Source organism: Oxyura jamaicensis, chromosome 4 (assembly GCF_011077185.1).
Source record: "Oxyura jamaicensis isolate SHBP4307 breed ruddy duck chromosome 4, BPBGC_Ojam_1.0, whole genome shotgun sequence".
NCBI lineage: Eukaryota > Metazoa > Chordata > Aves > Anseriformes > Anatidae > Oxyura > Oxyura jamaicensis.
This window is the reverse complement of record NC_048896.1, coordinates 87,880,336-87,907,947: the sequence shown is the minus strand read 5'-3', so window position 1 is coordinate 87,907,947 and position 27,612 is coordinate 87,880,336. Positions and strand designations below refer to the sequence as shown.

The following is a 27,612-nucleotide window of genomic DNA, read 5'->3' as shown; positions in this document are numbered from 1 at the left end:
TACCTTCTTCCTTGGACCACAAAGTCTAGGCTGTGGTTGGGTGCTTAAGTAGATGCACGCCTACATGCTGTGGGAGCATATCGCCTAAGGTTAATCAGCTTTCACTGAATCCACTCAAAAAGCAAGAGCAGGTATTTTGATCACACCTCCTACTCACAAATATCCCAACCAGCTAAACTAGCAGATGTCAAATTTGCTGCTGTAGATGCATTTCAAAGTTGACATTTTCATGTGACAAATCTAAAATGGATGCACATCATCATGTCATGTGTTTGGTCTCAGGCTAGTGGTACTCATTAGCTCAACTGTCAGCATAATAAGCAGAAGTTTTTAATTAAAGAGTCTCAGTCCATTTCCTTAGAAAATCTAAATTTTTATTATACATACTGTATTACACTGAAAATACGTACCCAAAGACAGAATATTTTGAATTTACAACTGTACAAAAAAACAATAGAAAACATATGGGCTATGCGATAGATGTAACAATTCACAAAATGACGTCTCGTTAAAGGCACCAGATTCCCAGAGGGCTCTGGCTTAACATTTTTTAGTCTTTTTTTTTTCCAGTCAGATCATACTATGAAAATATGATTCACTCTCCAATTGTATAATGTCAAAGTCTCACGCTCCTTGCAACTAGACAAGCAATCTGCACTTTGACATGACTTAGTCAAATTAACATTTCACACAAAGGTGTCAAGCAACTACCAGAGGCTCCTGTCCATTGCTTCCAGTACCCTATGGTATTTAGCTGAAAGGTTAAGTGGCAAAGCTACCAGTGAGAAAACAAGTTAACCCACAGAGGAACCAAGTTAACCCACAGAATACTGGCCCAACACTAGAGTGTTAACCATACTAAGTCTGGACAGCTTTGTATGGAGATAACTACAGAGAACTAGAGCAGGAAGAGTGTTCTTTCTAGAAGGAAGAAGGCATCTGTAATCAGTAATCGGTAATCAGGACTCTTGCTCAGCATCCTCCTTGGGCTCACCTTCATTAAAAGGATTTCACTTTTTCTGGTCCTCATGGCACTCATGAAAGAAAAAATGGAGCCTAAAGAAACCCAGACTTTGCTGTAGGGCAAGTTCTCAAAGAAGCCTGTATATGCAGATGTGTTCTTCCCCTCCCACCCCCCAAAGAATTAAAAATTTGGGCAGGAAATAAACACAAGCCACTTTCATTGCTATAAGCCACATTTTCATTCATATTGTACCCTGACTTGCACATCGGACCAGTAGGTGCTTCTTTACAAGCACGGACAAGAGAAGCTGGGATATCCTGCCTTGCTGAGGTCCAGTAACACTTAAAGGCTGGGCTTGCTATTTCCTAAAGCTTCATGCTTGGGATGAGGGGAAAGACACAAACAGCTCTAAGACTCTGAACTACTTCTCTGGTTAATTAGTTGGTACATCAGCAAATCATTCTAGAGCCAACAGATGTTTTTATTTAGTCTTGCAGCACACATTGAGCTTCATTGTACAGAACCCAGCTAACAACTAAGTGACTGAATAGTTAAGACAAAAGATATCAAGTTCCAGGGCCAGATTTTGTACTGTATGCAACAACTCCATTATACTGGAATTTAAATGATGTTGCCCTTTCTGAATTGTCTGGCACACTACTTTCAGGCCACTGGTTCAATGATTTCATTTTCCAAACCGAAGAGCTCCATGTAGTTACTTCTTACCGTATCATTCTAAGAACATTGCAAAAGCTTCCCTTTCTTTATGCATTTAAAACAACCTTTCTAGATTCACAGATCAAGTTGAAATAATGCTATGGTGTTGAAGGTCATAAAGTCATTTTAAAAAATAAGTTATTTTGCAGTGTCATCTTCATCCTAATGACCTAACAGAATTAAAAATACTATGTTTCTACTTAAAATTCCCATTTATTGCATGACTGACTTCAAACAAACAGGCCTGGAGACCAACTTTGTTATGCAGCAAAGAACAGGCAGCAGCATGGTAGGCTTCCAACTAGCACTACCACACTCAGATGACTCAAGTGCATCCTAGAAGGACTTCTTGAAGAGGGGAGGGACAGCTTTCTCCATCCCAGTGCCACAGGTCTGGGATGCAGACTTGTGTGAACTAAAAGTTTAGTGAGGTACCTCCATTAATCTCAAGTAAGCCAAAAGAGTCATCACACAGCAGCACTTTGTCACTACCAAACTGCAAAGAGTCTTGAAACAGCAATTTATAATAACAGTACATGCCCCTCAAGCCAGCCAATTTTATAAAAGTTTTTTAATTGTATTTGGTACTTGCAGCTTATCTATCAAGCAGGAACAGTTAAGACAGAAGTATCATACATATTTACTTTACAGGAAACTGGTCATCACAAAAAAAGTCCTTTAAAAATCTGAATGCAGACAAGAAAAGGAATGTCACCTTCCTTTAAACCTTTCTTTTTAAAAGATGAATCCTTTTATATTCTATTCTTAGCCCTTACTGTGTAACATAATGAAATAAATTATAGCCATGAAAATGCATTTATACTGAACTCATCCTAAAAGCTAAAACCCACTACTCATCCGCACTTGTCAGGCTGGTTTCTAGATGCTTAAAGAAAAAACAATCAGAATCACAATCTACACTGCTTCTGAAATGGGCTAATAAAGTGGAGGAGAACCCCCCATGTGACAGTTATGTGGAACCTAACTTTCACCCTAAAACATGCACAACACTCCATAATGGTAGCAGGTACCATCAAATAACTTGCCAACTACAGGAGCTAGAACATTCTGTGTATTTGCTCAAATATAGTTAAGAAATCTATAATTTGGTCACATCTTAAAATACTGTTTTACAGTGTTCTCTTGTAACTTATGCTTTCCACATTCAGTTGGATAATAGGTTGAAAAACTAAAAATAAGAATGCAATAAAAATTCCCCAATATAAAATATTCTAAACAATCACCTAAACATCTGTTAGTATACAAGTACTTATGGGATTTGGTCTTTTTAGAAAAGAGAAAAGCCTCATTTTGTCCTAAGAGTTCCACTTTAACAGGAACCTTTAAGCCAGCCCGAGGTACCCTCTCAGCATTAGAAAGCCATTAAGCTACTCGTTGTATGTTCTCCTTCTAAGCACCATTCCCAACTAAGCACAGCTCCACATACCAGTACTGGCAGAAACCAGGCATTTCATCCAAGTCTCCGTCAAAGAATGAAAACAAGTCTCCAAACAATGAACCTTGAACTATGTACACAAACCCTCTCAATAAATGCAAGCTATACTTACACAATTAAAGTCAGGTTAAACCAGTGGTGTGAAAACAGTTATAAAGATAAAGATGTGCTTCTACTAGAAGGGGACAAGTATAAGGCACATTTATACGCCAGTATAATTGTAGCCACATTAGTGATTATAGTGATAACTGCACTGGTAAGAACCACAGCTATATTCAAAGCTTTTTGGATCAGGGCTTGGTAAGACTGCTCAACCAAACATGTATTAACACTGCCTCAAGACAAGTTTTGATTTGCTAACCATCTTATTCAGAGATGTGTCAGTAACTTGGAGGGGCATTTAAAAAAGCAGCTGCAATCAGTCTTGAGATGTACTAGTTTTGTTTCCTCCCAGGCTGTTCAGAGGACTTGCCATGCAAGAGCCACAGACCAACTTGTACCCTTAGACTTACATGGCAAAGAACTATCACTCCCACACAGCAACAACCCACGCCTACTTTTTTTTTTTGCCTAGTTTTGCTATTTATTTTTTTTTTCAGAAAGTTGTGATACTCAGATTCTCAGGATCTCTAATAATGCCAAATATAGACTAAGTCATGCTGGGCATGGACACTGACAATACAGCAAGTTAAAGCTGCTCAATCCCATCCTATGACCCAAGCATAAAGAGGCTAAACAGACAGACAGCAGGTACCATTAGCCACTAGACATCTGCCACCTGCAATACTCAGTTATACTGCAGCCGAATTACAAAATAACCAAGCATTGACCTGTGGTGCTTTAAGTGTCCATTCTTACAATGGAACCCACGTAGCCAAAGAACATATTTTTTTACATTAAAGATCTGTGCCCTTGTTTAAATGGTAAACTCTGAATGACTGTGCAGTAGTTTTCTCTTGTGGTACTCAGAAGTAAACTGCTCCCACCTGTAATCTTTCAGTTGTGATCTCCTTTTCCAGCATCTCAAACGGTAGGAAAACAAAAAAAAGCCACCAACCACTTCCCCCTAAGATCACCTTTCCTTTTACTGTATTAAAAAAAAGTTTGACATCATCTTCTTCTGCATTCACTGAGCCCAGTTAGGTCAAAGAGCCACAACTTCTATGCTGGAGGGTAATAAGAAATGTACACATGAATGCCATTTTGTACAGTTAGCATACTTTATGAGCTGGTTGACTCTAAGCTTGATTTGGTCCAGTCTGCTGCTGCTGCATCTCTTAGGAAACATTAGTTATAGGTTTGTACTTCTTGAATCTGGTCCATTCACCAGTAGCATAGTTCATTTCAAAGACTGTATCAACCAACATAGTGGTGCTGCCAGTGCCATCTGCCTTTGGTAAGTCTTCTGTATGCTCACTGAGTTTGATTTGAATGATGTCACCTTGCTCTTGGCAAGGATTCTCTGTGAAAACAAGAATAGAAACAGTTATATATTTCAACAACATGTAAAAGAGCACCTGATAGAGATTTAAAATCTTAGGCCAAAAAAAAAAACCACAAACCTAGAACTAGTAGCAAGTAATGACACTACAGCAGGTAGCCTTGAACTTTTTACAGTGCATACATCACAGTCTATATTTTAAGTACAACAAAACCAAACCCCAAAAGATGAACACACCCAAGGCTAAAGTAACTAGACAAATAACAAAAGGGGACCAGGGCAGGAGAGGCAGAAGCATGCCAGTATCATTTCTATCTGCCTTAAGAACTGTAAGAGAAGCTTATATTTAGATGAGATTTGGTAAACCTGAACTACCAAAATTGTTTTATTTAGGATACATTTCACAGCTAAAAACCTCAGTTTTCAGCAATTGTGGAGGCCCAAATAACTTCACTGAAATCACTCGCCCATAAGATTTTCCATTTCAGCACGAGTATTGAATGGTAAATGTCAAGCTATTGGAACTGGCACTCAGGAACTCAAGAATATTACACTTGACAGTTATTTATTCAAATTTCAGAAGGTGTTGACATTACTAATGTAGGAATTCATATTATATACTTATGTATTTCACATAAACAGGTAACAGGTGCACACTTTCAAAACTAATATTCTACCTTGCATCACAAAAACATCGACGTATGCATTAAATTACATCCTGCCACTGCATTCTGAAGTAGCATCTAGTCCTAAGAGCACCCTTCTGAATGCAGGATATACAGAACTTTCTTTAAGCCCAGTGATCATCACAGTAACTCTATCCTGACCATCTTGAATAATGTAATACATAAATCCAAATGCACGAGCCACATTTAGGCTCCAGCACTCTAGTGATAAGAGGCATCAAATACCAAATTAGAAACCAGAGCAAGTGCAGATGAGAGAGTTCACTTAAGGATTCTTACACCCATTCTCATCTTACAGTTAGTAGTCTGCTGGGTAAAACAGCCTTCATGTATCAAGGCCAGTATAGTACAAGACAGCTGATCTGTGATTCATAGCACCTGTAGCTACTCAAAGTGTCTGAGACAACAGCTGCTACATTTCCAACACTCTGAAGCTCACAAAGAGGTTCTTAAAATGCAACTGTTACCTCACATTGCCATGAAAGGAGGTTCATCCACCAGTCTTCTAGACAGAAGACTAGGACACAATCAGTCTGTTCACAGTTCTGACTGGCTGGCTTATTTCTCCTCAACTCTTGAGCAGTGATACCACGTGTTCTGTTCTATGTATGTTCTGTGTTTAGTGGCTGCTGGGACAGTTTGATTCTTATTGACCAAAGGCCCAAAGACCTGTTCCAGGTAGTCAGAACTTCAATCCATAAAAATACTAGCATATATAGAGAAAGCTAAAGCTAGAGTCTGCAACTCACACACATATATTCAGAAATGCTACGCTCTATTTCAGATTGGAGTATTGAAAAGCAAAGTAATTTAGTCTCAATACATGCCTCTGGATCCTGCCATGAATCCAAGTATAAGAGCCTTCTCTGGCCTTGTAACTTTGTTTGCAGTCTTGAACATTTCCTGTGCAGCATACATTTGCTCCCTCTGTAACAGATAGATTAAATATGAATTCCAGCAGGGAAAACACTGCCAGAAGGTACCATACTAATACCAAGAGACAAGAAAAAGAATAAGGTAAAAACAAAATCCTTAACCCCAAACCTTTCCCTCTTTAATGCTTACTGCTAACACTTGCAGCTACAACTGAATTCTGAAACAAACTCAGAAAAGATTCTTTAAATAGTTACAGAAACGTGTTAAGAGACTTGATGTTTACACTATCCATTCTGTATTATGACCTTAGTTTTTTTTAAATGCGTCCTCTACTGTCCAAACAGCCTTGCTGTAATTTCAGAGTTTTTTTCAGTAGCTCTGCTTTACTGTTAAAAAAGTCACACATCTTCTTAAAGTACAGATCCTGCAAGCTAGGCTTACAGGCACGCTTAGTGAAATCTTCAAAGTGGTTGCATCTCAAATTGGTTACCTGCTTAACTTGAAGCACACACATAATATACAAACATACCAGCAATAAGAAGCTGTACCACATAAGTAATTGCTGTTTAGTTTCCTTCTCACTCTCAGGCTTTAGAAGATGTGTAATAGGGGGGATGGGAAAAGAAATCAAGGCTTTTGCCTTTATTCTATTGGTACCTTCTCTCCTATCACTGCAACAACATGATCCCTTTTAGCAACTTAACATCTCTGCTGGAAATACGCCTTTCTCCCAAAAATCTTTGTAAAAAGGAACAAAATATTGTTATGTAATAAGCAGCTGTAAATAGAGGCATCTGCAACATTGACACTGCACAACTAAAGCTGTGATTAACATTTAAAGACAGCGATGCTAATGAAGCCACAAAAATATTTTCATTATCTTTGGTTACAGATAAGCAGCTTCAATCACTCCATGAACCTAATGCCATGAATTGTCAACGTATCAAATAAGACCAACAATAAGAATTTGCATATTCTAATCTACATCAAAAGCAGCAGTTAAGAATGGCTTTTGTTTTTTACTTACCGTAAGAGAGAGACTTTTTTTCGGTGGTGGCTGTTGCTGAGTTTGAGGGGCCACTTGTGGTGCTTGTGCTGCAGGGGAAATGGCAGGAGGTGTGGTAGGTGTTAGGGGTGAGGTAGGCGTAGTTGCAGGTGGATTAGAGTTACTATTGTACATGGGTGTTCTTTGTTTGAATTGCGCAGGAAGAGTTGTGGTAGCATTTGGAGCTGCAGGCTCTTCAGTCTGTCTGTTAGTCTGCAAGGCCTCTCGTGCAGAGCCAGCTATTAAAAACAATTAGGATAACAAAAAAAGTTATAATCCAAACAAGTATCAGCAACACCAGTGGACTTCATAAAGAGATCTAAAAATTCTAATTCTTTCATTTAAGCACCATGACTCAATATGCTGTTTAATACCTATCTGAAAAACTGAAGAGCAAGTGTTCCCTCAGCTCATTTGCCTTCAGCAATTAGACAGTGAGCAGCTTTCCAATATGGATTACTCCGTATCGTAGCAAGCTTTGTTTAATGGACATCAATTCTTAAATTGATCTACTTTTTAATGTATATTGCTATAACAACTGTATGCCAACCCTACCAAGATTAATTGCTGTACTGTTATGTAGAAGCCAAAGACAAAAATATTTCATTTTTTACCTAATGCAGCAGCAGCTTCCAAAGCAAGTGGTAATTAAGTCTCAGCCAGTAACAAATACTGAAAATACATAAATACTTCAAAACAGAGAATTAAATGCAGTCTCCAAAATAATTTATTCAAACACTAACTGATAAGAGGGCCCAAGCCCCTCAATATTGAGGAGTCCTAATTTTGATTTTTTCCCCTCAAAGTTCATTTATTCAACTGTACTTAACCATGCAGGGGAGTTACTATTCCAAATCTGACTGCAGCTGAAGGTAAGTTATATGATCAAGTCTTTGTGATTTCACAAGTTTCTGCACTGTCCAGCAGGCAATTGATACCCATGTATCAATTGTGCATGCTCTGGCCAGTTTTTTTTTTTTTTTTGCAGCTTTTTGACATAGACACAACTACTTCAGTACTTTTCATGACTCTTATGAGGTTTAAGCTAATCAATTTTCACCACATTCACAACAGACTAAAGTGCAAATACAGATCACAGCTTAGCTGATAATTCAGATCAAATTTGAGGGGTCTACCAGTTATTCATCTCAGCACAGATATAGCATCTGTCTTAGCAATAAAGCTCTTACCCAGTAAAATGTGGAACAGGACACTGGGTACTTGAACAAACATTTGTAACAATTAGCTGCCTACTAGTTTTGTACAAATCTCTTAAGTTTTATTATAGGCTTCCTCTCATGTCAGAATAATTGACTTGCATAAAGTAACATATGTCAATTATGCAACCTCAGATCATATGAAACCAACTCCAAGGATCTTGTGTCTCGCATTAAGTTTCATATTCTATGCCCATATGGAAAGCTAGATACCCCACGCTCCAGAAGAAAATAAAGTTAAAAAAAACAAGGAACAAAGACAGAAATTTAAACTAAGCTTCTTCTGCTGTTGAATACATTGCCAACACTCTGGAAAATAATATTAAATGCTGACAACACTGATGTGCTTTTGGCTGCACTCCTTCCAGAGATGCCAATTTTCTGCCAGGGAGATTTGCACGGACCTTCAGAGAGATTCTGAACCATTTCAGAGCCAAGTTAAACAATCAGTTTTTGCATATGATTTTTTCTCTTGTGACCAACACGCCACAGCTCACATAAAGGCAAATGTTACAGTACCAGATATCAAAAAGCACTTTTTAAAATAATGCATTAGACTGCAGCATCGGTTCTCAGTTAACTACAAACTCAGGTAATGAGTTTGTAGTCATGCATATCTTTTACTGCAGACTGATATGTTCCTTTAAGACTTTACATCCAGCAGGGAAGGAAAAGTGTGTAAAAATACAAGATGTAGAAACAAAGTATTGTACAAGAGTTTTTTTTTTTTTTAACTGTTGACAGTTTCCAACATTGGAAGAAATGTAGCCCTTCTCAAAGTATGAGGGAGCTCAGGTATTAGCTATCAGACTTAAAATGTAAAAGGAAAAAGGAAAAGCCTATGTGAAAGCTAACATGTACCTGCTTCTAGGAACACGTGACTCTTGAAAGCAGTTACCCATCTTGTAAATAGCATGCATATGGTTGTGTCTATATTGACTATGTACTCTATCTTAACATACATTACTGGTATTTCTTTGGGAAAGAAGAAATTGTATTTCCCATAATAGGAAAAGAAAAAACAACCAGTAAATTAAGTCAAGCAAGCAGAGCAGTCAGTCATTTTAATACATAAAAAAAACTTTTCTTTATTTAGTTAAGTACAGACTTGTCATTTAACCTAAAGGCTGGGCTCCTGCAGTGGATTTTTAGACTGCTAAGGTCAGAGTTGAGGGACAGTATGTTTGTGAAAAGTTAGACAGTAAAACTGTTTAGAGTTAGAAGTATTAAGTTCCAATAGCAAAAAAAAAAAGTATCTTTTACCTGGCTGTGTTTCAGAGCTTGGGATATATGAGGAAGATGGCACCACACTGGGAGTAGCAGGTAAATAACTTGTAGAAGGTAGTGCTGGCTCATTGTTCAATGAGCCAAGTTTCTGTAAAACAGAAAAATGTTACGGCCATAATGCATGTACTTATGTGCAGCTTTTCCATTTTAAATACAGCTTCAGAATTAGTACTGCTAGAATATTCATTATGGAAACTTAATTATGGACTCCTCTCTTAAGGTTCAAATGAGAAACTTGCCCTAACTCCCTGTACAAACTTTGTACATTAGGATTACCTTAGAAGGAAAAAAAGCAGCTTTTATTTCTCATAATTCAGATCAAAGTTGCTTTCAAAGACACAGCTGAGCCAGAAAAAGGTACTATTGTGATAGAATATGTACTTTTTCAGAGTTGATCTGCTGGAATCAGAGATGCTAAAATTAACAACCTATCTTGTATGCTATATTTTTCCTAAGTAAAATTACGACTTAAAAGACTCGCAGGTCCTCAGTACTGTACACCGACCATGATTCTTAGCAATATTTAGCACTGACTGACCCTACTCTCTACAGACAGCAGCTCCCAAACGGTGCTGTCAACGAAGTCTGTACTTGCAAACCAGGGAGTGCTCGCAGCCACCACAGTTAAGGCTGCACAGCAACGAGTGACCTCCAGCTGCCTTCAGTTCTTCTGTCCCATTTCTTAGTTATGGACATCTGCAAAAACTGCACGGATACTATCTAAACATTTTCATTCTTGAAAAAGCTGTGTCCTGAGATACAGTTACAGGAAGGTAAAGCTGCACCAGTCTCTCCAATGTGTCCTACCAGAAAGGGTTAGAAGACCCACACCACTGACTGTACCACATTTAACATTGCCTTTTCATTAGATCAACTTTTTTTTTTGGGGGGGGGGGGGGGCGAGAACAGCAAAAAGTACTGTTATGAGAAGGAGGAGTGGACATCCCTGAACTGTATGGGATTTAGGAAGAGATAAGCCACAGGTACTTCAGACAGAAACTGATGTATTTCTCCTCCCTTTTCAGTAGTAATGGAACCAATTGAATCTAGTTCCAGATTGATCTGGAGACCTCAGAAGAAGCTGCCTTCTGAATTAAGCATCATTTTTACAAGATCACAAAGGAAATGGAGAAGAGAACCACTAAATAGTGCTAGCATACAGGTTCTTTTCCTCAATCCAGGAGGCCTAAGTTTTTGAAGGCTTCTTTCTTACTTAGCTACATATACTCAGTTATCCCTCCTAGGCAGGGCCCAATGACAAGTACTCACTGTATCTGTGCATACTGTTCCACTAGGGTCACAAAGGATACACAGAAAAACTTACAGGTGGTCCCAAAATGACTCTACTTCACTAGGTATTGGAAAGTTCTTTGAACCTGGAACCTCTGACAAGAGGCAGCAATTGTCAGTTACATAAGTACCATACTTCACCACAAACTTAAAAAGAGCAACAACAAAAAAAAAAATCAAAAAATTCACCTTGATCCTGCTTTAAATCGTTTTTGAAGACAGTGGAGTCGAATTTTGAAATAGTTACATAAAGATTTTTTTAAAAAATATTGAGGTATGCTTCAACAGCTTAGAACAATACCATTAGTGTTTTAGAATAAGGTGCATCTTGGTTTCCTTGTCTTTATGCTGTTATTTGGTTTGGGGGTAGGGTTTTTGACATTTTTTCTTTACCTGTGTAGACACAAGTCCAGCAGCATAATCTGGAGTAGCATTTTCTACTACTGTTTCTTCTTTGGCTTGCTTTTCCACAACTTCTGTATCTATTGCATAGAAACAGAAGTCAGTTCACAGAAGTTTTCTTAAACAATGAATTAGATTTACTTTTTAAAAAATAATATAAACCCACGTTTTTTCAGATTCTGCTAAACCATTCTTAAGAGGTATATGCTGAAAGGTTACAGCAATCAACGTAAACTTCATAGACAATTTTAAAAAAGCAACGGTGGAAAGAACTACAAGGTAAACATACATCAAGATACAGCAGCTAAGCAATTAGACAGAACTAGATAACTTTCTGATAGTTAAAACAATCTTTTAATTGCAATCATGATTTTTATTCTGAGATTGTATTTGTTTCCAAAAACACCTAAAAGGTTGTTCTGGGGGAAGAAAAGCTGGCTACCATATCTTCCTGATACTTAGTGCACTATCACTTGAGTAAGAGTAGTACATGAGATATTCACTTTAAGATCTTGCCCACAATTTTGGGGATAGAGATTTTTTCCAAGATTACTTTGAATTTTTTTACATGGCTGTGCAACCAGTAGAAATAAGCATATCAAAATCTGAGAGCAATTTCAGACCTGAGGCTAGCCTCACACCTATCTTTGTTGTGCAAAGTACAGGTTTTTACCAAGGCACGTTGCATTATGATTAGTGGCACTAGGGGAAAAAAAAAGAGGAATTCCTCCCTTCAGGCTGCTTGTTGCCCTTTTCTCTTGTAAGCTTACCTGAAAGTGAGTTTTAACAAATCGAGAATAAAATAGTACTATAAACCTAGATCTGATTTCCAAGTACATTATCAGTGTTCTATACCAACCTAATGTCTTTCTTCTTCTCTTTGCTTCACGGCCAGCACCTACCATATCCAGCTCAGAGATATCTAAAAGCTGAAAGAGTGCAGAATCACAATAAGTTAAACTTTTGTCAATTTGTATCTAAATATTATCCTTATTTTTTCTTTAATGTACTGATAATTGATTCGAAATAGCATTACAGCCTCACTTCCAAACTGGGAGGAGATCTGAGTGGAATACAGGAAACTAAGAAAGAGTTCACCTACCTTTACTCCTCTTTCTTTGCGCAGAGGTGTTCGTGAAGGAGGAATAGGAGTCCTGTTTCCAGAAGGGCTAAATACACTAGGTGCTGAAGTACTCCTGAATGGAGCTTGTTTTGGTATTCCTTTGAGTGGTGCTTAAGGAAGATCAAAAAAGGCAGCAATTGAAATACTTGCTTCATTAGTTACAAAGAACAATAATAAAGAGTTCTTCAGCTTTTTTTTTTTTTCCTTCTTAATAAGCCCTCCACCCCCTTAACTTCAAAAGTTTCTAATGTGGAACTGTCTACAAAATGTTTTTCAAAGGTCAGATTGGGCTTTACCCTTCAAACAAGGAGTAAGAATCACTCCCTAGGCCAATGCTTGCAATCCCAAAGCTTAATAAGCAGTTTTTATTACAGTTACATGCCTTGGATGTTTTTCTGAACATTCTAGATGAAGTAAATCAAATAGGCTCAGTATCAAAAGACACTTTTCCAACATACATTGATGCTTTCCTTATTTACAAAGAAAAAAAATCAAACACAAAGAAGTACTAGTCATCTATATTCTAAATCTGACTATTGCCAAAGTTAGTCTTTGAACATTCAGATCTATTACTTGATAAAACTGTAACTCAAGATTTTGGCCAGAGTTTGTTAGAATTCCTGTAACTGACTAATAAGTCCTCCTATAGGCTGTACTGGCATTAGAGGGGTCAGAACATGGGACTTTGGGGTGTCCAGAGAAGGGCAATGAATCTGGTGAAGGGTCTGGAGAACAAGTTCTACAAGGAACAGCTGAGGGAGCTGGGATTGTTCAGCCTGGAGAAAAGGAGGCTCAGGGGCAACCTTATCCCTCTCTACAGGTACCTTACAGGAGGTTGTAGTGAGCTGGGTGTTGGTCTATTCTCCCATGTGCCTGGTGACAGGACGAGGGGTAGTGAGCTAAAGTTGCATCGGGGAGGTTTAGGTTGGATATATAGGAAGAACTTCTTCACTGAAAGGGTTGTTAGTCACTGGAATAGGCTTCCCAGGGAAGTGGTTGAGTCCCCATCCCCATCTTCCCCTTAGTGGAAAACTTGTTAGTGTTAGGTCAGAGGTTGGACTCTGTGATCTTGGAGGTTTCTTCCAACCTAGATGATTCTGTGAGAATCAGATCCATTTGTGGATGTCAAGATGAACAGGACATCATGAAAGAACCAAGATTCACAATGCCTTGGATGAATACTAGTTGTTTTGGTCCAAAGCAAATTTTGCAGGATGACCAGCTTTCCTACCTTTATAAACCACAGAACATAACTGCCTACCCTTACACTTAAGAAGGCAGGAGAACTCTGGCAGCACACTGTAGCTGAAGACAACACCGATACTTCCCCATCAAGGGTGCCACCACTCCAAGGCAGAACACGGAGGCTGACCGTCAACACTGCACAGTTACTGTGCAAGACACCAGAGTCATGAGAGCCACACCTGGAGAGTTAATAAGCTGCAGGGTAGCCACCCTGGCTTCCTCCAGAGTGTCCAAATCACCACTCTTATTAGAAGTGGCATTAGTCCCATTCATACGGGAATGCTTGGTTCTCCCACAGAAGTAACTACACTTTGCACCTCTGAATATAAATGCATGAATCTGGCACTGGAACAGGCTCCCCGAGGAAGCAGTCACCACACCAAGCCTGCTGGAGTTCCAATACTATTTGGACAACGCTCTCAAACACATTAATTTATTTTTGGGTGATCCTGTTGGAGTCAGGAGTTGCACTCAATTCTGACTTGGAAGGAATCCACAAGGATATTCTATGATTCTATTTATTTATTTATCTCAAAGGCTCCCAGTTTCCACCATCCATGCCTTTTAAGGCAATGGAAAAAAAAAAAACTAACACCTTAGATTTTAGAGAAGCTAATATATAGTTTCAAAGTACCACAAAGTTGGATGCTGCCTCAGATGAAGATGCTATTTGGCTAATACTGTTATAATGCTTCTGCAGACCTAAAGGCTTTTGTAACCCAACAGAAGGGTAAATTACTGCTTCACACTAGGGTTTAAAATTCTGGAGCTGCTGTTTGTACCAGGAGGATCCAACCTGGCTCTACACGACAAACAGAAGAATTGCAATAGTAAGCAAAAGTTTCTACACTTAAGAAGCTGTTCCCTCCCAACTTTACAGAGTTACCTCTCTATTTCACACTTAATAGAAGCACTAAAACCAGCAATCTTTCATCAACTGCTAAAAAAATAATCAGCTAGTCAAATACGTATTTGTCAGGTCTTTGACCCATCTGACAATCTCCTCATACATTACAATTTGATAAACATTTTAGGTCAAACAGAATTTTGGTTTGATGCTGTATACCCTGAATCCTTCTATATATTTTACTGAAAACTTTTTCAGCACAGGACAATTCTCTGACCTATATGAATAGGTTTCAGCAGTGGAAACCCCAGCTGGTCCCATAACTGGTATTTCTGGAGACCACCTGGCTTTAAAGGCCAAAAGACTGCTTTAATATTCAATGCCTGAAATAGAAGTTAGAATAGAAAGCGTCATAGAACTAATGGTTAGTTTCTACACTGGGACAATTTTTAGTTCAAATTTCAACTGCACTTCTTTCATTTGTGCAGGAAGCACAAACATGTGGCTAAACACTTTGATGCTCAAATCTAATATATTAAAATGCATCAGTAAAGTGCTTTGTCATTTCTAGATGCCACACCAAGAAATTACTCAAGTTTTATGCCTCAGCAACATGCTGGTGGTCAGAAAATCTAGCTATGCAGTAATTTAGAGTGTTAATTTCAAACCCTCTTCTTGTTCGCCAACATAGAGAAAAAAAATCAGGCAGTTCAGGAATTTCAGTGAACAGTTGAAATTCTTCCTTCAGTTTTGCATTGCATTAATTATACATCTTTTTGATGTCCATTAAATATAAGTCACTGCACGTGCTTAGCTGCAGTAAGCAGTGTGCCACTAGAATACCGTGTTACTTAACGCTCAGAGAACAACTAAGAGTATCACAATGATTGATTGGCTCTTAACTGAACATTCTTTGCCCTTGCTTGGATCTGTTTGACTGAGATTTACCTGCACTTCTCGTATCTGTTACGTTTAAGTTAGCCTCCTTGGGAGTAATCACACATTCCATGCACTACAGTTATTTTCCCCTCCCTTTCTCCATGTGGAATTATATGGATACAAACGAGTTTCAGTCTACTTCACAGTATTTCAAAGACCACGGCAGATTACTGTGATCCACTCACTCTGCTCCCTTTTGGAAGAAGATGGCTTAGTCAGGAGTTATTCTTGGAATGATGCAAATCAAGTTCTTACTAAAGTCTATAGGCAAGATCTATTTGCACACATTTTAAATAAGCATGGCAGATATTCTTGCTATCTAAAAAAATACTTATTCTTTTTGAGAAACCTTGTTAAATTTAAACAGCTGTAAAGAATGGAAGAAGGAGATAAATGTTTTACTTCAATATAAGTTTTTTGTAGAAAACAGACTTTGTATTTTTAGTCTTTTTTAAGTGTTACTTTATCAGATTTTCCTTTCAGGGAAGCAATACAAATGAGCCATACTTGTTGTATCAATCTTTTTGACCAGTCCCCTGCCTTTGGCATGAAAAGGCACTCCTGCAGTCTTCTTGAGCTGTTGTGCAGTTTCTGTTGCTACAAAAACAAAACCCAAAACTTCAGTTACTACAAATCTATGCAGAACAAATACAATACTTCACTTCTCATAAAACATTAATATATTAGAAGGTGGGAATATCAAGAAGAAATGTTTCAAGTAAACAGGGAATTTATGCCAGGTACACAGTATTTGGCACAATGCAAAGTCAGTATGACTGTGCAACTGACAAGATGGTCTAAGCTAAAAAGAAATCAGATCATTATTGAGTAGTCTATTCTAAGTAATTAAAGAAAGTTTCATACAACATAAGATTTGTAGCTTTTTTGACACCAACTACTTCAGGCACAAGCAAGAATCAAACTGTAGCAATACAGCAGCAGGTGAAAAACTCTTACAATCACTCAGGTCAGTTACCAATATCTACATGCACACATATGTTGTCGTTTGTTAGCAAAAATCCTGTTGGCTTTCACCCATCCATAAAAACATACTGAGCAAAAGAAAGCATTAATTAGCAGAGCAGCTCTTGCTCCCTGTTACAGAAACATATGGTAAAATAAAACTGTCATACCAGTTTCATTTCAGGAGCTTTAACCAAAGCTGTCCCTCACAAGTCTTCACAACTTACTTAAATATACCCACAAGAGAATATATCTGTGCTCTGAAGAGATACAGCTTTTTGTATCCCTTTTAAGTCTGAAGAGCATTTCAATCAAGACTAACATTTTAATATAATCATGGCTAGAATAACTTGCACCTGCTCTTCCATACATGCCTGCTTATCAAGGGTGTGCACGGGGGAAAAAAGCTCTAACAGAAAGTATTGGCATATATACATTTACTGGAGAATAAAGCTAACAATGAATTTTCCTTTCCCAATTTAATTTGTTACTCAGTGTTATAAACTAGCTGTAACACTACTTACACTTCTGCAAGAGTTCAGCTCGGAGAGTGGCACTTTTAGGTTTCCTTTTCAGCTGGAAGTGTTTCACTGGGGGAGTAAGTGGCCCAGCCAGTGTTGTCAAGGCATTTTTGTTTAAGTATTGGCATTCCAACGGCAACATAGCTGATGTTTCACATTCACTTACTGCATAAAGAGTTAACACAGTACACATGGGTATAAGCATCTCTGATAGATGATTACAAAACATTCTACAACTTGACTCTACAGGTGTTTTAAGTTTTAGATTACTCATTTAAACACCAAGAGTAATTTAGTTCTAATTAAAACAGTACATAGCCAGTTAATAGGGTGTTTGTTTTTTTACATTAAGTTCATAAGAGCTCCCATGTTAATTGCCTAGACAAATTATAGCAATCTTAAATGAGCTACCATGGTTAGACTAAAAGAGGATGGAATTCTCAGATTCTTCCTTTTTGTGTAGTTTTTGAAAAGTACCGAACAGAAGTCAAAAGCAAGAATGTGGACAAATGGTCATTTGTTTATAGTGAAAAAAACAAGATGCTTCCACCTCCAAGGCATTCCATTATCAGAATATCGCAAACCTAACTCCAAGACCATTTCTGATCATTGATGCCTAAGGGCTTTTTCTGGGCGATTTGCTAAATCAAACCACTGAAATAGGAGTGGCTTTGCACTGGCATTTACTACATTGTTTGTAGCAGAAATCGTGCAAGTGCCTGAGCCAGTATTACCAGCTACTGGACCATCCACAGCTAGTCAGACAGCACATTAATGCTCCTTCTGACCAGTCCTTTCTTCAGCACCTATCATTTGTTGGCTAGATGAAGACTTGGGACAGAGACACCCCACCTGCCCCACAAAGGTGCTGCAGAAACCTTTCTTATTGTCCTTAGCACAACATACAAGAGAACAATGTGTTACAGCTTCACGTATGAAGCTGTAGTAACTCCATATTATCTGACTGCATATACAGCCTGTCTACAGCACTAGTGAAGCCACATTAACTTGTATGTTGCCCTTCACAAACACCGAGGGACCCAGTGCGAGTTCTGATGATTTGTGAAGAGATAATTTAAGAGGTTACCATTCCTCAAATGTCACAGTTCCAGTATCATTCCAGGTCATGAACTGTGGCAGTTATGAGAGAAGACATACTGCTTGTCCCGATACTAATACTGTTAAGACAGTAAGGTATCTTCACTCCCTGTGAAGAGAAAAGTTGTTCCTGAAAAAAGGTATCGTATTTCTGTAGCTTTCTAAAACAGACACTTACCTTTTTCTCTAAGCTCTCCTAAAATATCTTGAACATTGGGGTTCTGTTCTTCAAGATCAAGGTTAAGGGAGCCAGTATCTGGAAAGGATTTTAAAATATCAGCTACCATTAAGACCCAGGGGTCTGAATCCAAGGTAGCGAGCTGGATAATTTCAGTCAGTGCCCCTTTCATCTAACAAAAAAAGAAAAAGAAAATCAGCCAATTGGAAACAGTTTTAAACAGGTTGTAATTGGGTTAATTATATATATTTAAAGACACTAGTATAAACATGCACAATGTTATACTACTGGGGAAGGGAAGAGGGAGACTGCTTCAACACAGTTATGCATTGATTACAGAATGAAGCAAAGAATTAACCAAGATTTTTCTTAGTAAATACTGTATTTGGTCAATCTAACAAGTGTGCTCAAAGCTTTGTTCAGCACAGAACATTCTCACTAGAAACAGGCCAGGTTTTAGAGCACTGTCTCTGTATGTTCTATAGCCCACTTACACACCCAGTGTACCCACAGATTACAGTAGTAACAATACTCAACTAGAATACAAATTAAGAGCAGGCATCTAGATTAAGATTTGTGCTACAAAAATAAAACAGAAAGACTATCTACATCACACAAATGTAAGCCAAGACCTCAGAATTTTAGTTAAGCTTAGGTCAAAAGTTGTTTCATGCTAGTAAAACTTGTAATACTCGACAAAAACTATTACAGAAGTACACCCAGCCCTCTAATGCCACAAGCAGTTAAGATTTTCCTGCTACACTAAGCTTCTGTAGTGAGATTTTTTTCCTTTAAGCATCTATCTCAAAAAAGGGGAAGCATGTAAAAATTAATGAAAAAATATAGTCATGGTAATTTTTTGAATTACTGATCAACATGCATGTTAGCATTATGAAATAAGAATCTAGTGACTGCAGCTGGGATTTTACAGAGTGAATTGCTATTTCTTAATTTAGCTGTTTAATTCATTAAATTTGCTTAATTTGTTAAATTCAGCTTAAACCTCTGAAATAAAGATCAAACACTTGTTTTTCTTAAGAAAACTGCTTATGTAAGCATTAAAAGTATTGGCTTCACAGAACTAAGACGATCAAGATGTAGTCCATTACCTATCAAGCAACAAACATCAGAATAAAGTCATTGAAAGTGTTTAGATAGAGTCTATGTGTATGGTACCAGCATTAAAGAACTTACAATCATGCATAAGGAAATACTTGAATTTTGACTATCCACAGCTGATTGTGGCCCATTACAATGTCTACCTGTTTCTGAACAGAGGGAGACGAGCAAAAGATTTGCCTTCACCTTAATGCTGAATTTATTTCCCTTTATCTCAAGTTGGCCTTCTCTCATATGAGAAGATTTAATAAGCTTACTGTACTCATGCAATCCTAAGAAATGAAAGCTGACTTTTTGCTCTCCATTCCCCCCCCCAAGCACTTTTAAACCTCAGCAGTCAGCAGCAGACAAACATTGACATTTCCCAGTTCCCTTCACCCACACAATGTTAGTGCCCTCTCACTTCAGTCAGGTGTAAAAAAAAAAAAGTGCTCCTGGAGGGCAGTTTGTCCTTTAACATGAGCAATGCTTCATGTGCTCTCAAACGAAGCAGATCAGTTTGTCCAGCTGCAAACCTACCACCTCCCAATAGCTTCCAGCTTGATCAGCCCTCGGTGTGGCTCACTAGTCAGACATTAGAACCGGGAAAACAGAGCAGAAAGTTGACACCACAACAGTCATTTGCCATTTTCAGCAGCACAATTGATTTGCTTTGGATTAAAGTAACTGCATAACCATGGCCTCACACTGGTCGGCATGCTGTCAAGTTTAGCCAATGCTTACCCAAGGGAGGGAATCAACTTCTAAGGCTCTAGTCTTGGGTGCCCTCCATGGCTCTTTTCTTAAGAAACACAAATCCATCCCAACTCCACACAGATTTGTCAGTCTCTGTTCTAAGCCTACACTGCCTGTCACAAGTCGTTTCTCCTACAGCAGATGAACACGAGTGTGAATACTACCTAAAGTCCTGTATTCTTATATCTGTCCCCTAGGGATTACAGGACTGCTTTACACAAAACACCTGACAATTCAAAACACACAAGGACAGCTGCTGGAGCTGTGACTTATTTCTAACTTTTTTTTTTTACCAGCTTTTATCCGGGCACCACAGATATGCAGATAAATGCACAGAATGCAGTTTTTCCATTAAAAACTCAGAATAGTTGGAAGAAAGATGTCTCCTGCATCCTCCTAATTTAGCCTTTATATCTACTCCACTGAACTCACTTTCACACCAAAAATTCAGAGCTCCATCATATCTTATGTACGTTCCTATGCTGTCCAGGCAAGTTACATCCACACTGCCCTCGGGACAGTCTGAGCTCAGGCCACTTACTGCACCACAACAACTACGCTTGGCACGATTTTGGTTCCTTCAAGGAAGGAGCCCAGGAAGAATTTGTTCACCTAGCACTGGACAAGTGACATTATCACAGCCTTGCAGCAGATGGTAACGGAACAGTCCTGCCATATACAAGCAAGTGAAGGACTCTTCACCGTGCACTGTGAGTGACCCAGAGACCTCACCTGAACACAGGTCTGCATTTGACAAGCCTGGATTTGAGTTTTGCTGCAGGTTTGCCTCCAAGCTGCGATTTAAATACACATTCCCAGTTTGCTGTTCAAATGGTAGCCAGAAAAAAAAAAAAAAAACAACTTTTGTTGTCTGAGAATGCATGAAATGCAGCTTAGCAATAGAGAATCCTAGGTATGTTTTTTTCCATTGTTACTTTTCAGCACAGCCATAATCCCAAAGTCTTAACTGAGTAAGATTGTAACGCAGGGTCAGGAAGAGCCTGATAGGCTTCGCCAGTGTCTTGTTGGGCATGAATGTCAAGATCAGATGCAACATGTTCTGGCACTTCTCTCATCTAAAACTCAAGGATCTTAAGTATTTTTCTCAGCCTGCTGCCATAGGACATTACAAGAAACATAAGAAAGGATCGGGCAGGATGGAAAAAGCCCAGGAACAGAGACAAAGGGAGATTAATAACGGCTGTGCAGGAAGAGCATAGAAACAGTACTGTGGGAATGGGTGAAGAGAGGAAACATTACTACAAATACGCCAAGTCATAGCTCCAGCAAGACTTCTTGCAAAGCATTCCCACTAATTTGTTTGCTATTAGGCCTAAATTAACATGGGACAATGCCTTTAAACAACTGCATCAACAGCTGGCTGACAAACCCTATCAAGTTCTAATCTTTTAGGGGCCACGTTATATTTAATAAGCACCTGTGCAATTACAGAACACTTTCATTAAGCTAAAAGCATTGGATGGGAAGCACAGTATTAATATTTATGTGCTACAAAACTAGGATGGATCAAGTCGCACTATTGTGTGTATTATTTTAATAATGACAAAGCGTAAAGTGGCCAGAAGTAATATTAGATTAAAATACATATTACATCTCAGAAAAACGAACACAATGCGGGCCAGAAAGCTGCATAGCAGCCTGGCTGTTCTGAACATGGAGGGAAAAGAGAGTGCCAGGCACCTGCTTATGCCTCTGCACTAGTGCTCATCAATTCTCACTTGCATGGATAGATGACTCCTGGTTCATACAAGAAAGCAAAAAAAAAAAAATAGACTTTCACTCTCTTCTGCACAGCTACAGTCACAGAAGGGCTGTGTACCTTACTTTCAAGCTACTTTTATGGAGCACAGAAGCACACAGTCCTCATTCCAGACCTGACTATAACATCAGTCTAACCCTGAACAAATAAATGAAACACTGGCACACACAAAAAAACTTGCTGTCATGATGTGAACTGGGCGGAGAGGAATATAATATGCAAAATAAACAGAAGTAACTGCTCTGCCAACATCACCACTGAAACCCTGGTCACCACTACGCTGAGCATTAGGCATTATTTCAAATAAGCACTATTATCTAGAAAGAGTTCAGCAGAAAAAAGCTGTGAGGCAGGGAGATTTCAGAGTTCACAAACTCTGCCCATAGAATTACAGCAGGAAAGGATATTTTTGATAACTGCCTACAAAACACATTTAACTATTAAAATGAAAATGGGAGCCAATTATCCTTATTAGTCAGCAGGAACAAACAAGCTGTAATGAGGTTCACAGCATGATAAAAATTTAGGTTTATTACTTATCCCACAGGAGCATTACGAGGATTAAGTCACTAATACATACACAATATTTGGAGCAGGGAATGAAAACATAGTACAAAATTGCAGGATATTACATTTGAGAAGAAACATAACACTTCAGCAAAGGACTGAGCTTTCAAGAGAGCTCATTGAAGATTTGCTTGTCTAGACTGCAGCCTTCACAGAGATTTAGAAAGGACAAGCAGCCAATTAAATCCCTTCTAAACCAAGTAATACCACACTTCTCTTGATTACCATATCAATTTTTACTCAGATGTCTGCCTCCAAATGGTTTCCATGCTATTCTATGCCAGATAAAATGCTATTATAAAGAGAACAAAAAAGGTTTTGAAGAGAACTAAGTTCAATCTGTTATCTAGAGAGGGAAGTATCATTTAACATGACCAGAAGTATATCCTGCATCCTCTATCAAGATCCTCAAAGCTCTACAAAGCTGATGTAACATTTTCTAATACTATTTTAAGTTTCCAAATGCCAGCTCAGTGCTCCTCGCACGCAATACAATGGACTGGCACATGGTATGGAAAACATACATATTGCTTCCCAAAGAGACTAATAAAATAATTTCATAGTCAAGTTAAATCACTTTTAGGTATGGGAATGATTTCCAAATGAAGAATTTCACTCCCAGACAGCTACAGGTATGCCAGTTAAAATAGCCCAAACACTGACAGTAAGCTACATAAGAAGGTTTTATTTATGAAGACTTGTTATCAAACTCATCCCATGAATGTCTGATAAGACATCTCCTTCAGTCAGCAGCTTGGTTCTACCAGTTTTGTTTTTTTTTTTAATCATTTATAGAAGGAAGACTACAATGATAATATCAGAGCTACTAACAACGTTAAAAGTTTCTGCCTCCTTGGTTTTTCATTTTTAAAAGGAGGGTTTTTTAAGCTCTTCCTCTCAGTAGAGAGCCACGTTCCCTCCAAATAATTAAGATGTTACAGGTACTTTTTAAAGGGCTGAAGATACAGTAAATCCCTTGATTTACTTGATTACCTCTTGATCAAGTGTGCTCTGTTTACCAAGAGAAGATTAAATTTATGATTGACTTCACAAACAAAGAAGTAAGAAGTATCACAGTATCTTTTGTTTCAGCAGTAGCAAGAGCTTTATATTTAGAACACAACTAATCACTGTAATTATCTATAAAAAGGAACAGCAGCCAACTTGCTCTTATTTAGATACACTTCATCTCCATGGTTAACAAAAGCACAATTCACGTGCAGTTGCTGGCTACTTGTTCCTTAACTTTAAGGAATTTAAATACAGTTTTTATGTACCCAGTGAACACACACAGCACTTCAACAAATTATTTTAGTTTGCTTGAATATTGCTCCCTCAGAGAGCTGGCATTTGACTGTTATTTAAGAAGGAATTTTACAGAACATAGGGACCTTTCCCTTAGGCCCAAAAACCACCACTAATTTGTTGGCTTTTTTTCTGCATGCTGCAGTACTTATTTCTTCCAAGCTCCTTGGATTTTCACACTACTTCATAAGAATCTTGCATACCCAACAGTTCATGTGAGCCTATGGAGTTCCCTACCCCTCTCTTTCTGCCCCACCCCTCTTTTTTTTTGGCCAAAACACAACTGCTTCTGTCACATACAAGTAAGACAGCTTGTGCTCTGGACAGGCACTAAGCATAAATATCATGTTTTAAAAAACAAACAGATGAAACATACTGAGCAAAGTGTTTTTTTTTTTTGTGAAGTGACAGCATTTACATATAATTACTAACATCCACACAAACATATAGCACATGTAGGGGTCTGTCTCGCCACAAACTATTGCTTACACTTCAAGTCTGTGCATTTGCAGCTTTGAAACACAAAATGCAATCATCAGAATTACGCAGTCTCCCTACACCCTGTCTAGTACACATGTATATGAAGTCCAAGCAGCTGTGTCCTACACAAGAGACTGGTGCAAGCACAGCTGAGGTGCAGATTAACTGTGCACCATCCATAATTGTTACGGGAAACCATACCACACGTGGCACAAGTAGGACAGGAATTCCTTAAACCTGACTGATTCACGTTAAGCTTTTTCAGTCACTCCTCAGCTATTGCCCCAAACACCAGTAGCTGCCTGCTGGTATGAATAAGCTAGCTGCAGATGAAGCATGGTCCAGGGCCAAGGGAATAAGATCTTCTGGACCTACAGTGCTTGCAGAGTCAGCTCAGGCTTCCACCAGCCAGTTTTTTAGCCGGGGGTAGGACAGTAAAGGAAAAGCACTAGCTGTTCTCATAAAGGTAAAGAGGTAAGAGTGGCAGTTTTCCCCTCAACTACTATGTGAGTGCAAGAAAGCAGGGGAAAAAAACACTGCTCATGACAGACCCTATATCTTCCGTCCCCAAAGTTTCAGCACTTGCTGCTGTCCTTCCTAAATCCAAGATGTTCAACTCAGGACACCTACACAGCTGCCCGTACTAGAGAAGGAGAGTTACCACTCTCACAGTTAATGCACACTGCTGCTCCTAGCCACTCCTGCCCCTCGCCTAACCCTGGAAGGGGCTCAGAAAAGCCCTCTCCTCCAAAGCAGCGCCAGAAGCATGCCACCTGCCCCAAAACACTGCTCTACACAGCCTGTGTGGAGGTGTGAGAGAGGTTTCAGGTCGAAAATCGCTTCCAGAAGCCCAGCGGCAGGCTCGCTGGAGGGCAGGGGGGCAGCAGTACCGCCGGAGGTGAGCTCTCGCCCTGTTCAAGGGAAACCCGAGCGCTTCTCCTCACACCACGGCCCCCTGTCCTGCAGGCCAGGCCTCGGCTCACCGAGGCCTCCTTTCCCCCCTTTTTTCTCCCTATTTCTCCACAGAAAAGCGGCGGCGAGAAGCTCCCCGTGCCCCCCTCCCCGACCACCTGCCCTTGAGGAGCATTTAAAACAAATTAAGGAAGAAAAAGACGCGTGGGGGGAGGCGGTGCTGGCGCTGCCGCCCCCCTTTCTCCCCTCACGCTCCGGCTGAGCTCCCCCCGGGGCTCTCACCTCATCCACCGCCCGGCGGGGCAGGTGCAGCATCCCCAGCAGCAGCTTAAGCTTGACGGCCGAGGAGAGGCCGTGGAAACAGAGGCGGATGTTGTCGATGACGGACGCCGTGAGGAGCGAGGCGATGCTTGGCGGCGCCCACAGCTCGTCCGTGGAGCCCAGCTTGTTGTGCAGCCACAGGCCGGTGTCGCTCTCCCGCATCGACGCCATCTTGGGAGCGGGGCGAAAAAAGAGGGGGTTCTCCACGGGCATTTTATGAAGACACCTAAAGGGAGGGAGGGAGGAGGGGTGAGGACCCCTGCGGGTCGCAGCCTTGTTCGTAACCCAAAATGGCGGCGCGCAGAGAGGTTGGCTCTAGGGAAGGCGGGGAGTCTGCCGTAACCTAAAATGGCGGCGCCCAGGCGGCGCAACGTAACGAGGCTGCTCGAGTCTCTCGCTCAGGTGCAAAATGGCGCCCGCCACAGGCATGTCTTCCGTAACGCAAGATGGCGCCGGGCGGCACCGGCTCGTTACGCTTCACGGTCTTCCTCAGCGTCCCCGGGGCTGTGAGGCGCCGCCAGCGGGGTGCCCGATCACCGCGGCTCCGAGGCAGAGGCCGGCCCCTCAGCAGCTCAGTGTGCCGAGCTGCCGCCGCTGAGGGCGGGAGAAGGGCTGAGGGCCCTGCTACGAGCCCGCCCTTCGCTCCTTGAGGCTGGGCTGGGTCGTCCCTCCCGGCACAGCGAGGGGAGCCGGAGGTGGCAGCGCGTCTCCTTCCCTCACAGCCCTCATGTCCTCTCTCACACGAGGCCCGTATCAGCCGTGTTTCTGGTTTGCCCGTATTGAAGATACACCGCACGTCCCCCACCCGGCACCGTGTGTCGCCTATTAACGTCTAATTAAGGGCTAATAACATCTTAAAGCGCACCCACCTCCCTCATTTCTGGCTTCCTCATCGCTCCCCTCCTTCTGTCAGCCCTTTGGCTTTCTTTTTACCTCAGCCGGCTAGCACAGCGTGCCAGCGTGGTTGCTGGATGATGAAATTTCCCTGTAAGGCTGTCATTTGACAAAAGTGGAGTTGAGTGCCTTTTTCATCGTTTTCCCTGGAGATTTTTGTGCTGGGATGTAGGAGGTTACCTCTGTCTGATAGACTAGCGGTAGCTACTCACATTGGGGGTTATTAGGCGTACGTTCATATTCCCTTGTGATTCATCTCGTTATTTAAATATGAAAAATTAATCAATTGCCTAAGTCCCAGAAGATTTAGAGTTATTTGAGTGTGGCATAAACGGTTCATTTTAGCGTCTTTCTAGCTGAAGATAAAGCAAAGGAGCTGTAGGAGTGCACAGCAAATTCACTTCTTTGTTTTAAGCTTGTGAATGAAAATGTTTTCTTTGCAACTTTCTTATAAAGGAGGCAGTTTACAATCTGACTTCTCTAGGAGAGCAGAGCAGTTGTTGCTGGGGCCCTTTCATGTTTCCACAATCCTGTTACAGAGTAGGTTACTTTGTTCTCATTGCAGCTCTTGGTCTTGGGTGCTCAGGGTCTGTGGTACCGTGATTTTAGAATAAAAAATTTCTATGTGAATGAATTACACATGAGTACAATAGGATTTATTTATTTTTTTCTTTCAGGGCCAATCATTGAAGATGTGTGCACATAACACTTTATTATTGTTATTATTATTATTTAAAAAAAAAAAAACACTAATGGAATAGTACTAGTTTAGGCATAATAAATAGCATGTAACTATCACTAGTAACGTTTACTATCCATTAATTACATCCAGTTGTTTAAAGGAGACACCAATATTCTTAAAACTTAGGCATCTGCTTAACCATAGTGCAAAATCCCACTGAGTTCATTGTCACCGTTGTATAGCAGGGAATGAGTTTTGGGGTGCAGGTCACCTGGGGTGATGAGCGTGAGTTCCTGTACTTTAATGTAGTGTCTCACAGAATCAGGTCTGACTATACTTAAGGTTATACATTCTGCTGTGAGAAAGCATTCTGAAAATAAAAACTGCAAAGAGGCACAATGGTGGCAGAATTCCCCAAATCTGCCAGTAAGGCATCATTTTAATAGCTCATCCTTAATTCCGCTTTTTTTAAAAAACAACAACAACAAAACTTTTGAAAATATATAATCCATGAGAGACTGT

The 27,612-nt window shown here is 39.9% G+C and overlaps 1 protein-coding gene across 2 annotated transcripts; it reads right to left on the bottom strand.

The window, feature by feature from the left end:
- Window positions 1-352: 352 nt before the first annotated feature.
- Window positions 353-26,545, bottom strand: NELFA (negative elongation factor complex member A). Of its 2 annotated transcripts, none has more exons than XM_035325051.1 (12): window positions 26,384-26,545; window positions 25,476-25,740; window positions 18,296-18,467; window positions 17,023-17,184; window positions 16,043-16,132; window positions 12,484-12,614; window positions 12,241-12,310; window positions 11,373-11,461; window positions 9,666-9,777; window positions 7,168-7,424; window positions 6,092-6,191; window positions 353-4,599 (listed from the first exon to the last, which is right to left on the bottom strand). In XM_035325051.1, the coding sequence occupies exons 2-12, from the start codon at window positions 25,725-25,727 to the stop codon at window positions 4,415-4,417; spliced, it is 1,620 nt and encodes a 539-aa protein (XP_035180942.1). In that variant the 5' UTR covers window positions 25,728-25,740; window positions 26,384-26,545; the 3' UTR covers window positions 353-4,414. The 2 variants fall into 2 exon arrangements, with proteins under 2 accessions (XP_035180942.1, XP_035180941.1); XM_035325050.1 differs by lacking the exon at window positions 26,384-26,545 and adding an exon at window positions 25,858-26,069.
- Window positions 26,546-27,612: the final 1,067 nt, after the last annotated feature.

Bases quoted from the DNA above. Each gene is read 5' to 3' on its own strand.
- NELFA (XM_035325050.1), bottom strand. From the start codon at position 25,943: ATGCCTGTGGCGGGCGCCATTTTGCACCTGAGCGAGAGACTCGAGCAG. The intron at 17,185-18,295 runs GTAAGTGTCTGT...CTCTTTATGCAG, and splicing joins AGGAGAGCTTAGAGAAAAAG to TAAGTGAATGTGAAACATCA. The intron at 9,778-11,372 runs GTAAAGAAAAAA...TCTGTTTTACAG, and splicing joins CTGGACTTGTGTCTACACAG to AAACTTGGCTCATTGAACAA.